The sequence below is a fragment of the Sorex araneus genome, chromosome 2 (genome assembly GCF_027595985.1).
Source record: "Sorex araneus isolate mSorAra2 chromosome 2, mSorAra2.pri, whole genome shotgun sequence".
NCBI classification, from domain to species: domain Eukaryota; kingdom Metazoa; phylum Chordata; class Mammalia; order Eulipotyphla; family Soricidae; genus Sorex; species Sorex araneus.
Window position 1 is genome coordinate 4,733,121 of NC_073303.1, and position 13,040 is coordinate 4,746,160.

Genomic DNA, 13,040 nt, shown 5'->3' on the forward strand with positions numbered 1-13,040 from the left:
GAAATCCAAAAAGTGACACACAGAAACTGGACCCAATGGCAGCCAAAGCTACCAGTGCCCTCTAGATTTAATATCTCCCTCCCAGCCCCTACCCTCCAGAGGCTGGTATTTTCCACTAAGGAAAAACACTGATTTAAGTAAATTCTAAGTATTTGAGATTCATACTGAAAGCAGATAGCTTAGAGGCATTTTGAAATTTCACCCAAGAAGAGAATGACCGATGGATGACAGCTGAGTGGGTAATAGCATGCATCCAAACCATCACTGTGTTGTGCTGGCCCCAATACATTTATTTGTTAAAACTTAAATGTAAAACCTTTAATTATAGTAAATGAAATTTAGCAAAATTTGTCCAGTGGATAAAATTTAATCAACTTTATTTTAGAAGATTTAAATGTGTTTTTTTTTTAATCTTTTTTTGAGTTCCAGTAGTGAAAAACCTATATCTTTATTCCTAAACATTATTTTTTTCAAGAACCTATTTACTTTCTGAGGCCAACTGTAATGAAAACCATGAATTTAAAAAATTATTTAATGTAAGGGTCTTCTGCAAGTTCGGGAATGCAGATGCATGCACTGTCTGGAAGATGTACATATGAATTGTGATTTTGGAATGAATCAAAGTCACCTTTCAAAACTGGGCCTATCTTAAGACAATGAGCTTCTTTTCTTTATATTTTCTTATTTATCTTCATATGAGTGACTGATCAAGTATAAAATTTTTGGATAAATAAGCAATATTTCCATGTATATAAATTCTCTTTGTTAATTTTTATCTGGACAATTAAGCCACATGCTCCCAAATATTCAGAGATGGAGGAAATTTCTGGAGGTTATTGACCTGGTGAGGTGAAGAGCAAGAGAAGAATGTCTAAGTGATAAATGTGTCGTTATGATGGCAAGAAGCGTTATATACAACAGCTTTTTGTACCAATAACTATATAAATGATTTAATTTAATTTAACCCCTTATTTTAAATTAAATAAGATTATTTAAATTAAATAAGATTAAATTAAATAAGATTAATTAACCTGTGGAACACACATGCATAAACGTGTGTATACACGCGCGCACACACACACACACACACTCACAAAACTAAGGAAGATTAATTTCCAATAACATAAAATTTGATATGTTCTGTGTTTTTGAGTTTTGGGAAGCGGTGTCCTTACTCAATTCGTGTTTTCCAAGTATAATTATTTGGACTATAATGAAGCAAGGTACTTACATGACCTTCAGCTTAAATCAGTACAGTCTTATCCCTGGAGTTTTTCTAGTGCTGAAAAAGTAATAGCAGGACCAGTGTTTTTCTTCATGTCTCTGATTTGGGGTGAAAGTCTATTAATCAGCATAAATGTAATCATAAATTTTTCTACACAGAACTAATTGCTTGTTATGGTCTTATTTCCTTCTATATTTTTAGTGTGTTTTTCTGGTCTATGAATTCATAGATTTTGATATACTAAATATAATATCTTGGCTACTTAGAATTATCATTTTGGTTTTTTTGGCATTTTGGGTCACATGTGGCGATGCACTGGAGTTACTTCTGGCTCTGCACTCAGGAATTTCTCCCGGCGGTGCATAGGGGACCATATGGGATTCTGGGAATCGAACCCGGGTCGGCTGCATGCAAAGCAAACAACCTACTCGCTGTACTATCACTCCAGTCCCAGAATCATCATTTTTAAGCATTCTAAAACCTTATGGTAATTTAATTTCAGGATTTGTCTGTTATTTCTACTGTACTAATTTTAAAAGAGTCTGGCTTTCTCTTTTCTCTCTTTTCTTATGTCAGCACATAAGGCTGAACTCAGGGTCTCACTCATTGGAGAGTAACTCAGTACCCTAGCATTGTTAAACACACAGGGCCCTGAAAAAATTCTCTTCAATATGGACTATTTACTAATTACAAGAAAGTGCTATTTAGATGTCAACTACCTAATTTTAAGTTACAGGTTATTTTCTCTTGTTAAATATTCTAATCTTTTTCAGAATATATTCACACACTTGACCATGTTGTTATATACTATAGACTACTTTCCTGATAAAATAGTATTTGTTGAATGATTATGAGTATATTATGTACAAAAGTATTTAGTATATTAAATACAAAATTACTTAAGAACTGCATATTTATCTAGTTTTTCATTAAATTAAAAGTGATTTTAAATGACGACGTATGTGTAAGCAATACTTAATTGGGCAGATAATATTACTGCTCAAAATAGATTTCAAAACTTTTCTTAGTCATTTTTAACTAAGAACTATATAATATTACATTGATATGATTTTGGTTAATTGATGATGATGCTTAATACAATTGTTACTTTACATCATTGTTAGGCACTATCACATATTTAACATTTTTGTATTTATGAAGAAAAGCATTTATAGTTAATTTTTAATTTAGCAGATTGTTTAATTTCCCATTGCTTTACAACTCTAGTGAATTTGGGAAATGCAGCATCCAGGAAAGACTTGTGATTTCCAACCAACATCTGTAAGAAGTTAATGGACTATGGCTAATTTCACGACAGGTGGGTTTCTCCTCATGGGACTTTCTGCCAAGCCTGAGCTAGAAATCGTCTATGCTTGTCTGTTCCTCCTTCTCTACTTGTTGGCTTTAGCTGGCAACATGCTCATCATCACCACCACGTCCCTGGATGACAGTCTCCAGTCCCCCATGTATTTCTTCCTGAAGCATCTCTCCTTTCTGGATCTCTGCTACATTTCTGTGACTGTTCCGAGATTAATTTACAACTCTTTCATGCATAGAGGAGACATTTCCTACTGGGAATGCGTTTTTCAGTGCTTTGTCTTCATGCTCTGTGCAGTTTCTGAGATGGCCATGCTCACGCTGATGTCCTATGACCGCTACGTGGCCATCTGTCTGCCCCTGCACTATGAAATCATCATGAATGTCAGAACCTGTGTCCAGGGAGTTGTTGGTGTGTGGGTCAGTGGGGCCATCTCTGGAGCCATGCATACGGCAGCTACTTTCTCCATCCGCTTCTGTGGCCCCCGCATCATTCAACAGTTCTTCTGTGATGTTCCCCAGATACTGAAACTCTCCTGCTCTAATGACTATATCAGTGAGCTCGGTGTCATTATCTTCCTTGGTTTTGTGACATTTTTTTGTCTTGTCTTTATTGGATTCTCCTACATGCAGATATTCTCTTCTGTGCTGAGGATGCCATCTGCTGAGGGCAGAGCCAAGGCCTTTTCCACTTGCCTCCCCCACCTCGCTGTTGTCATATTGTTTCTTTCTACAGGTTTCTTCGAGTACTTAAAATCTCACTCAGACTCTCCAACTGTGTCAGACATTTTTCTCACTTTTATGTATACAGTAGTTCCACCAACATTCAATCCAATGATCTACAGCCTGAGAAATAAAGCTGTTAAGTCAGCTGTAAGAAACGTTTTTAACAGGAAAAAATCATATTTCTGTCGATGGCATTTATGTATTCTTTGTAGGGAGAGAATTTTAAATTCAATTGGACAATCTTGACATAATCTATCTGGTAATTTCAGTAAATAAAAAATAATTATAGTAAACATTTGAGTGTTTGAATGTTGTGTTTATATACTGTTTGGTAATAAAATATCAAAGATATCTAAACTAAACTTTGTAAATACAACAGATTAAGATTCCTTTATTTTTTTAGAATGTGACATCAATGAAATTTTGTTAATTTAAAAACAGTCAGGTTAATGACTTATGAATTGCATATCAGGGTGATGTAAAATGTGCATATGAGACTTGTTTGTTTTTGAAAAGTTCTGCTGTATTTTTAGTATACATGATGTGTATAAAGTGAGCAAAGCCCCCTGACAATCAGCATTCATTGTTTTTTTTAGAGCTCCACTAATGCTTTCCAACTCTTTGGGCTTCAGTTCACATACATCAATGCCACCCTTGTAATGTGTCATGATCTCCCTTACTTTACCATTTCAAATGTAGTAGACCACTTTGCCACTCATGCGGAAAGGATGTTTTAAGTAATAATCAGTGAGACCCTCAGAGATGCGCTTATAGCACTGTAGCACTGTTGTCCTGTTTTTCATTGATTTGCTCAAGCGGACATCAGTAACGTCTCCATTGTTGGACTTGTTGTTACTCTTTTGGGTAGCCACGGGTAGCTTGCCAGGCTCTGCCGTGCTGACAGGATACTCTCAGCAGCTTGCCCGGCTCTCTGAGAGGGACGGAGGAATCAAACCCAGTCGGCTGCCTGCAAGGCAAATGCCCTGCCCACTGTGCTATTGCTCTAGTCAAGATACTAGTTTTAAATTGGTGAAATGGATGAGGAAGAAATAAAGTAATAAATAAATAAACATTTTCTCTAAGAGTCTCATTTGCTAAAAAATAGAACAGATCACTCACAAATAAGGAAAAGGTATTTATACTTAACTATTTCAAATAGAAAATTTTATGCATGTATTTATCAGCATATAAAATTAAGAAAAAGAATGAGTATATGGAGAATTTGCTTTCAAAGTAGAAAATGTTTTGCAAAGAATGAATGAAAGTATTAAAAATCATGGAAAAGAAGCTATCATAAATGATACAAAGGAAGAATATAACATTTACCTTCCATATAGTTTTCAAAATATCTATTCTATCCATTTATCCATGATGGTAGGACACTATCAATCACCAGTATACAAGAAAAAACTTGAAGGAATTCTGCCCCAACAGCACATTTCAATAATCTTGTTTGAAATCATAAACAAAGTGGATTTTTGTATACAAGATACAGCCACAACTAGAATATTCTTGGAAGGTATATTCTTAAGGCTATATTTTCACATTTTCTAGTACCTTCTGCTTATCATTCACATCCTTTAAGTCATTGGAGATAGTGTGTCCTGGGGGTGTGCTGTAGAATCTTGGTTCATTTTATTCACTGAAAAGTCAATGTACTAGGATTAATGGAATCATTTGGGTTTTTTCTGCAAATTTTAGCAACAACTTGTCTGGAATAGGAGGAGAATATAGATGTGGTAGTTTTTAATCTGCTGAACTGAAGTATTCATGCTTCTTATATCAGACTCAATTTTTCCTCTGTCTTTCCACATTGGGGGCTACTGTAGGAACTTTTTATATCGGTACACATTTTAGATTCCGTTTCACACTGAAACATACAGACTGAGCTTTTATTTTTATTTTTATTTATTTATTTATTTTTTAATAAAAATTTTATTTTATTAAATCACCGTGTGGAAAATTACAATGCTTTCAGGCTTAGTTCTCAGTTATACAATGCTGAAACAACCATCCCTTCACCAGTGCCCATATACCACCACCAAAAAAAATAAAAAATAAAAACCACACAGTACACCTCTCATCCCACCTCCCCACCCCCTACCTTGTAACTGATAAGTTTCATTTTACATTCTGTTTACTTTGGTTACATTCAATATTTCAACACAAACCTCACTATTGTTGTTAGGAGTACCCCACTAGATTCAGACCTACTGTGAAGACAAATAAGTTCGCACGGCCGCAGTAGCGGCTGCGCGGTTTTGAATTTCTGTACTTTAACACTAAGTCCAGGGAGATTTCTTTCAGATATTGGATCATTGCAGGCTTGAAAACCCAATCTGTGGTCGTCTTAATATGGTGGACACCGCGCCCTTCATCCCCAGAGAGAGAGAGAGAGAGAGAGAGAGAGAGAGAGAGAGAGAGAGAGAGAGAGAGAGAGAGAGAGAGAGAGATACCTTTCCCCTTTCCCCTCCTGGGCGGGTACGGGGCCGAGGCTTAGTTCTCAGGCTGGAGACATTCTGCAAGGAGTTGCCCATGCCGAAAGAGGTTTTGCTGGGTCTGGATTCACGCTTGTGCAGCTGCGGAGGGCTGAGCTTTTAGTTTTAATGGGCAGTGAATCGAGTAGAGAATTGTGTCTTAGATACTTAATGTCTCCCAATGGTCACCAGGATTCTATCTTTCATAGATATAAATCTTTGATTTTTTTTTCATCAAGCAGAGCCATGGCTTTATCCCAGCCGTAAAGCACATGGCAAATCTTCAATCTGAGGTCCTGCATTCAGTCCTTGGCATTAGGCATAACAAAAAATGAACCCCAGATAGAGAAAACAATTGTTTCATCAACGGTATGCATTTTCAGTGTAGTGGACAGTGTAATGTACAACAATTTTTTGGCAGATTTATTTCTGTATCTTTAATTCTTAATTGCATTCTAAAATTACTCTGCTTTTGTGTCAGCAATTAGAAATGACATCAATTTTTATTCATTGGCCTTAAATTCCTTCAAAGAGCTTAACTATTTTTATAAATTGCAACAGAATTGAGTGGTTCTTCAACTTTCTATTCTATTTACTGTGTGTTCCTAGAGGACTGTACTTGTTCCAGTCCAAGATTTAAAACCTTGTTAGCTTCCTGTTGAAGGCTCAATTAAACTGAGTTTATTTATTTGTCTCTTAATGGGGTGGGCAGCATATAAGGCAAGTACCCTACCTACTCTCTTATTGCTCCAGTTTTTAGAGAAAACATTTTCTAATTGCAATAGCTGAATCAATGTTGCTAAATAATCAAATAATGATAACAATTATAGCAATAAAGAACTATTTTCACACACATATTCTTCATGTGTAAGTAATGTGGTAAGTACTTTTAAGGAACTATGATTTATTTTCTTAATAACACATTAAGACTGACTTATTAAGTTTAGTCCCTATGAAGTTCCTCCCCAGAAGGGAATTTCCTGTATCTTTCTCTTCTACTTTAGCAATAAACATTTTATTTAGAAAATACTGATGAATTATGCTCTATTCATTATGTGTATGAAGACTGTGATCTGGAGAGGGAGAAGTGATTTTCACTAGATTCATATAATTGTGAAATCTGAAAGTAGAATATGATAGTGCAATGTTGTGCTGCAAAAGTTATAATCCTAATATTTACCCCAGTCAGAGATGTCACAATTCTCTTCAATTTAGTGGAACCCTGAACCTAAGCCTGTACTAATACATGAAAAAAATTCATGCAGAGATATTTTCCTAAAATACTTACATAAGAGAAAAAAAATTTCGGAAAAAATGAGAGGGGAGATCGAGAGTGAGAGAGAGAGAAATTGAGAGTGAGAGAGGGAGGGAGAGAGGAAAGAGAGACATGAGATATAAGTGACAGTTTGATTTGATGTGTTTATAGAATAAAACATATAAAACATTTCTTGAAGAGTCCAAGAGATAATACTGGAGAGATGACAGTGGATTGTGGGAAAAAACTGATCTGTTTCTATATCTCAGGCTTTACTTCTGGACTCACATTGTTTGCTATTGTCTAAATAATGATTTGCTCTCTACTGCCCCCTAGTGCTTTTCAAATACTACTGCTGAATGTCTACATTTATTATGCTGTTTATACTGTTTTATTTCCTTTCTTTTGTCATGCATTTGTCACCAGCTGTTTTACCTTAGTCTTACATAATTCATGTCTTCTTTCATTTGGATAGGAATTTTGTTTTCTTGTATGTTATGATATTGTGCGAGTGGTACTGCCCAGTACAATTACTTCCTGGATAAACTATTTGAAAAGCTAGTTCCTTTGAAGGATGTTGATAACGATATTCTTCTTTCTCCTTTGAGCTAAATATGGGTTCCCTACCCAGACTGTAGACTTCTTTCTTACTCATTCATACTAGGAAATGAGCCTCGGGTTTATTTTTAACTGGAGTAAATAAATTCTGTGTCCCCTCCTCCTCCATTAGTGAGCTGTTAGAAACCTCATTTCAATTCTGAAGTTGAAGAGACATTTCTTTTCAATTTAAATTTGCTTCACTGGTGTGCTGAACACTGTAGCCTAAGAGCAGTACAGGAAGAAACATGGAATCACGGAATGTCGTGACAAGGGAGTCGGGGTTCAACTCAAGAATAAAGTCTCTGGCTCTGAGAGTTGTTCATGAGTGTATCCTGCTGTGGCAGGGCTTCCTTCTGCCTCTGACACAGGCTGTGCACATACATGATGCTGTGGGTCAAACCAGGGAGGGCGTGAGGCAGGGCCGGAGAGACTGAGCCCTGAGCTATCTTTCCACAGGCTCGATTCAGTCCTGAGCAAATCATACAGATAGTCGCAAATATGTCAGTGATTTGTGATAGTGAAGTGAATTAGAAGTTAGGTTTTAAAGTCAGAAAATCTTAATGCTATGAGTCTAATTTTATAATATTTAAAACTTTTAAATTGTCACATCATTAAACAAATATTTATTTAAAATCACTTTTTGTTACTTCCCCATTTAGAGTAAAATTTTGCTGGGATATATGTTGTAACCAGAAGATGATGCTTTGCTTTGTTGGTAGAAATATGTTAATATCTATCCCTTTTAAAATTATTTCACTAATAATAACAATAGTGTCAGATTTTATTAATATCCCATTAATTTATCAGATTTTAATTAAGTCATAGTTTATATTCCTGAATATATTTTTTAAAAGTTTTCCCGAAACATTTTCTGATGTACACAAAACTAACACAGCAAATAACTATGTGTGATGATTATATCAGATCATGCTCTACAAGAAAGCTCAGTAGAATTGTAAGTTTGAGTCCCCTGGGTATATATTACAGAGTCCCAAATTCTCAAGGACTCAGGAGCTCTGCTCCTCCAAGCAAATTTCAAACCTAACCTCAAGTGGCAGAGTCAGGATCGAAATGCACGCATTTCTTTCTCTCCACAAGCCAGTTTACGGAAAGGAGATATTGCAAATATCAGGACCTTTGGCTAAGTGTCATTTGCTGGCACTGACAATTTGTTCTAATGTTGGGGGACAAATTACCTGTGTGTGATCTGGTGAGTTTATTTTTTTCCCTTTTTTTGGTCACACTCAGTGATGCTCAGAGCTTACTCTTGGCTCTGCACTCAGGAAATACTCCTGGCGGTGCTGAGGGGACCCTATGGGATGCTGGGAATCGAACCCAGTTCGACCGTGTGCAAGGCAAATGCCCTACCCCCTGTGCTTTCGCTCCAGCCCTGAGTTTCTTGATATTTTAGATAGAAAAATTACAAAGATTAGTGACAGTCCCATCAATGATTGCTGTGCAAACTTTTCAAAGTAATGTATGAATTCAGATGATTGGAGTAAAAATGGTGAATTTGGGAGATATAGAAAATATTTCCAAGTTCTTTGCATCAATGTTACATTTGAATCATTTTCCCAGTGCAATCCCTTGAGCATGGCCTCTGTAAGAAAAATCACACCAGCCACCAATGATGGCAGGTGCAAAATGACCCTCTATCATTTCTTACCAGAACATTAGAATTTGTACAATTAATGATGAATTTTCAAATTATGCAACGTGACTGTCCATAGGATGCACAAAAAAAAATTCTGAAAATGAGATTGATTCAAAGCAGATGAAGGTCGAAAGTAAAGCTCCCACAAGTAGTTTCTAAAGCAACTATGGATTTATTTTCAAGCTTGAGGAAGTAGGCAAGTGGGAAAAATTTTCAAAACTTTTATTTCCTTGTGGGGGGTACAAATGTTGCCTAAGTGTCTCAGGGGACACTGTTGGAGCTATTGGGACAATAGTGCTGGTGTTTCGGGACTGGTCTGTGTGACTGGTGGCACCATTTGAGCCCTGCACTTCAGGGATTGCCCTGTCGTGTCACACTTGCTCAGGCCTGTCCCCAGCTCCATCCATCAATGCTCGGAGATCATGTTATATGGAGTCAGATGCTTGCATAGTACAGACCTAACTGTTGTAGTGTCTCCTGGCCTCTGAAAAAATACTTTGAAGGGTTTTCCAGGATTCATAAAACCATGGTATTTATGATGTCTATGTTAGAAAAATAACACCAGCTGGCTGATGTCAGAGAGTGATTTCGCCCATTGAGTAGCCTATTGAAACTACAAAATGACAGCGTTTCCTTCTCATCCCTGCACCTCAGGATCAAGGTGATCCAGACACCCCCCCTTTCAACCATCGCCTTTCCTCATCCAGTTACTCTCACACATATAGATGTTATTATCCTGTTTACCTTATGCTTCTGACTTACTTCATTTCACATCTTCCAGTTCCATCCATGTTGTAGCAAGTTGCATGATCTCCCTGGACAAGGAAAGACATTGGTTTATAGTGGTGGGTGCCCAGATTACTCCTGGTCTCAGAGTATTAGGAGGAGAAGGAAAGAGAGCTGGGGAAGGGGTGGGGGAGAAGAGACACATGAGAAGCAGCAGGAACAAGGGCCAAGGTCCACGGGTGGTATTCCGTGTGTACATCTGTGTTACATGGTCTACATGACTCATTGAGCAAAAATAACCAAACCATAGAGTCAACAACACTAAAATAATGAGACCTAAACTTTAACACCAAACTTTAAAAGGTGCCTGTTGAGATGGGAGATGTGGAGAATTTAGGACATATAACTTGAGAAAACTGGTAGAAGGTAGTTGACACTGGGTTTGGTGCTAGAACATTGTATTCCTAAGACCAAACTATGAATAACTTTGAAAATCACGGTGCTTTAAGAAATAAAATTTGAGTAAAAAGGACGAAGCCAATATGTTAACATTCACAATTTAAACATCATAGATATTTTTCCCTCCTATAATCAACTGGAAAATAAATTTTGCCCAAGGTGTAAAGTAGAATATAGCTTATTTTATTTTCAAAGAGGAAGAACGGAACCAACATTATTATTTTTTTGATTGAATCGCCACAAGATAGTTACAAGCTTTCAAGTTTGAATTAAAATCACACTATGATCAAACACCCATCCCTCCAGCAGTGCACATTTCCCACCACCAATATCCCCTGAATAACCCTCTTTCCCACTGTTCCACTGCCTCCATGGCCGACAATATTCCCCATACTCTCTCTCTCTCTACTTCTAGGTATTATGGTCTTCAATGCAGATACTGAGAGGTGATCATGCTTGGTCCATTATTTACTGTCAGCACACATCTCCCCTCCTGACCGATTCCTCCAACCATTATTTTCTTAGTGATCCATTTCCCTCTCTGCTCATGAGGTAGGATTCCAACTATGTTGCCATCTTCCTGGCCCTTGTATTTACTGTCCTTGGGTGTCAGTCTCATGTGATGTTATTTAAACTCCACAGATGAGTGCAGTCCTTCTATGACTGTCCCTCTCTTTCTGACTCATTTCACTTAGCATGACAATGTGCTCATCATCACAACTTCCATCGATGACAATCTCAAGTCACCCATGTATTTTTCCTGAAACATCTCTCATTTTTGGGTCTCTGCTATATTTCTGTGACCTTCCCAAGATTTATTTGCAATTTTTTCATGCATAGTAGATATTTCTCTCAGGGAATGCATCGTGCAGTGCTTTGATTTGGTGGTCTGTGGTTCTGCTAAGCTGTCCATGCTCACGGTGATGTGCTGTGATCGCTATGTAGCCATCTGCCTGCCCCTGCACTATTGTGACGTCACCATGGACGGCAGAACCTGTGTTCATGGTGCTGTTGGCGTCTGGACTCCACGTCGTGGGACCCTCTCTGGAGTCATGCATATATATTTGCATGCTATATATACGGCAGCTACTTTCTCCGTCCACTTCTGTGGCCCCCACATCGTTCACTAATTCTTCTGTGATATCCCACAGCTCCTGAGAATCTCCTGCTCCAAGGACTATATCAGTGAGGTTCGTGGCTCTGTCTTCGTGTCTATTCTAGCACTTGTTTCATCTTTTGCATCCTCCTACCTGCACGTAATTTCTTCCTTGCTGCGGATGCCCTCTGCCGAGGGCAGCGCCAAGGCCTTTTCCGCTTGCCTGCCCCACCTCGTTGTTATCATTTCAATTATTTCTACCAGTACCAGTACCTTTAATATTTTGAAGCCGATTCTGAAACTCCAACTGCTCCAATTGCTCACTATTCTCTAAACAGTTGTTCCTCAACATTCGATCCAGTGATCGATAGCCTGAGAAATAAAACCATAAAAATAGCTGTAAGAAAAGTTCCTAAAAGAAGAAAATCGCTCAGTTTGCGGCACGTCTTGGCTGCGAGTCACATCCACAATATATGAAGCAATGGATAGCCACTCAAGAAATGAAATTGAGAGCACCCCGGGCTTCCCTCCCCTCCGGACTGCCGGCCAGGTGGCCGGCACGCCACCCCCAGCACGTTGACCGCTGTAGGGTTGTGGGAAAGGGGCGTGACCTAACCACCGGGGGGCGTGGCCTAAGAAAAGTGGGCGTGGCCTCATTGCCAGACTCAAAGTCAAAGGATGGAAAACAATCCTGCAAGCAAACAACTCCCTCAAGAAAGCCGGAGTGGCTTTACTAGTATCGGACAACATAGACTTCAGGTTGAAAAAGATTAGAAGGGATAGTGAAGGCCACTTTTTATTAATCAAGGGATGTGTACATCAGCAAACAAAGACACCACAAAAAAAGAAAACTACAGGCCAATATCCCTGATGAACACAGATGCAAAAATTCTCAACAAAATATTAGCAAATAGAATTCAACAACTCATCAAAAAGATCATACACCACGACCAAGTGGGATTCATCCCGGGAATGCAAGGATGGTTTAACATCCGGAAATCAATCAACATAATCCACCATATCAACAAAAGAAAAGATAAAAATCATATAATAATATCAATAGATGCAGAGAAAGCATTTGACAAGATCCAGCATCCGTTTATGATGAAAACACTAGCCAAAATAGGTATAGAAGGGACCTTCCTCAATATAGTCAAAGCCATTTATCACAAGCCTATGGCAAGCATTGTCCTCAATGGGGAAAAACTAAGAGCCTTCCCTCTGAGAACAGGGACGAGACAAGGATGCCCACTCTCTCCACTTCTGTTCAATATAGTACTGGAAGTACTTGCAATAGCGATTAGGCAAGAAAAAGACATTAAGGGCATTCAGGTAGGAAAGGATGAAATCAAGCTCTCACTATTTGCAGATGATATGATACTATACTTAGAGAACCTTAAAACCTCTACCAAGAAACTCCTAGAAACAATAGACTCGTACAGTAAAGTTGCAGGCTATAGAATCAATACCCAAAAGTCCATGGCTTTCCTATATGCAAATAATGA

General features: G+C 38.0%; 1 protein-coding gene across 1 annotated transcript; it reads left to right on the plus strand.

Moving 5' to 3' along the window:
• The first annotated feature begins 2,524 nt into the window (after positions 1 to 2,524).
• On the plus strand, positions 2,525 to 3,514 carry LOC101554637 (olfactory receptor 14J1-like). The gene has a single exon (XM_004622202.2). The coding sequence runs from the start codon at positions 2,525 to 2,527 to the stop codon at positions 3,512 to 3,514; it is 990 nt and encodes a 329-aa protein (XP_004622259.2).
• The last annotated feature ends 9,526 nt before the right edge of the window (positions 3,515 to 13,040 follow it).

Bases quoted from the DNA above. Each gene is read 5' to 3' on its own strand.
- LOC101554637 (XM_004622202.2), top strand. From the start codon at position 2,525: ATGGCTAATTTCACGACAGGTGGGTTTCTCCTCATGGGACTTTCTGCC.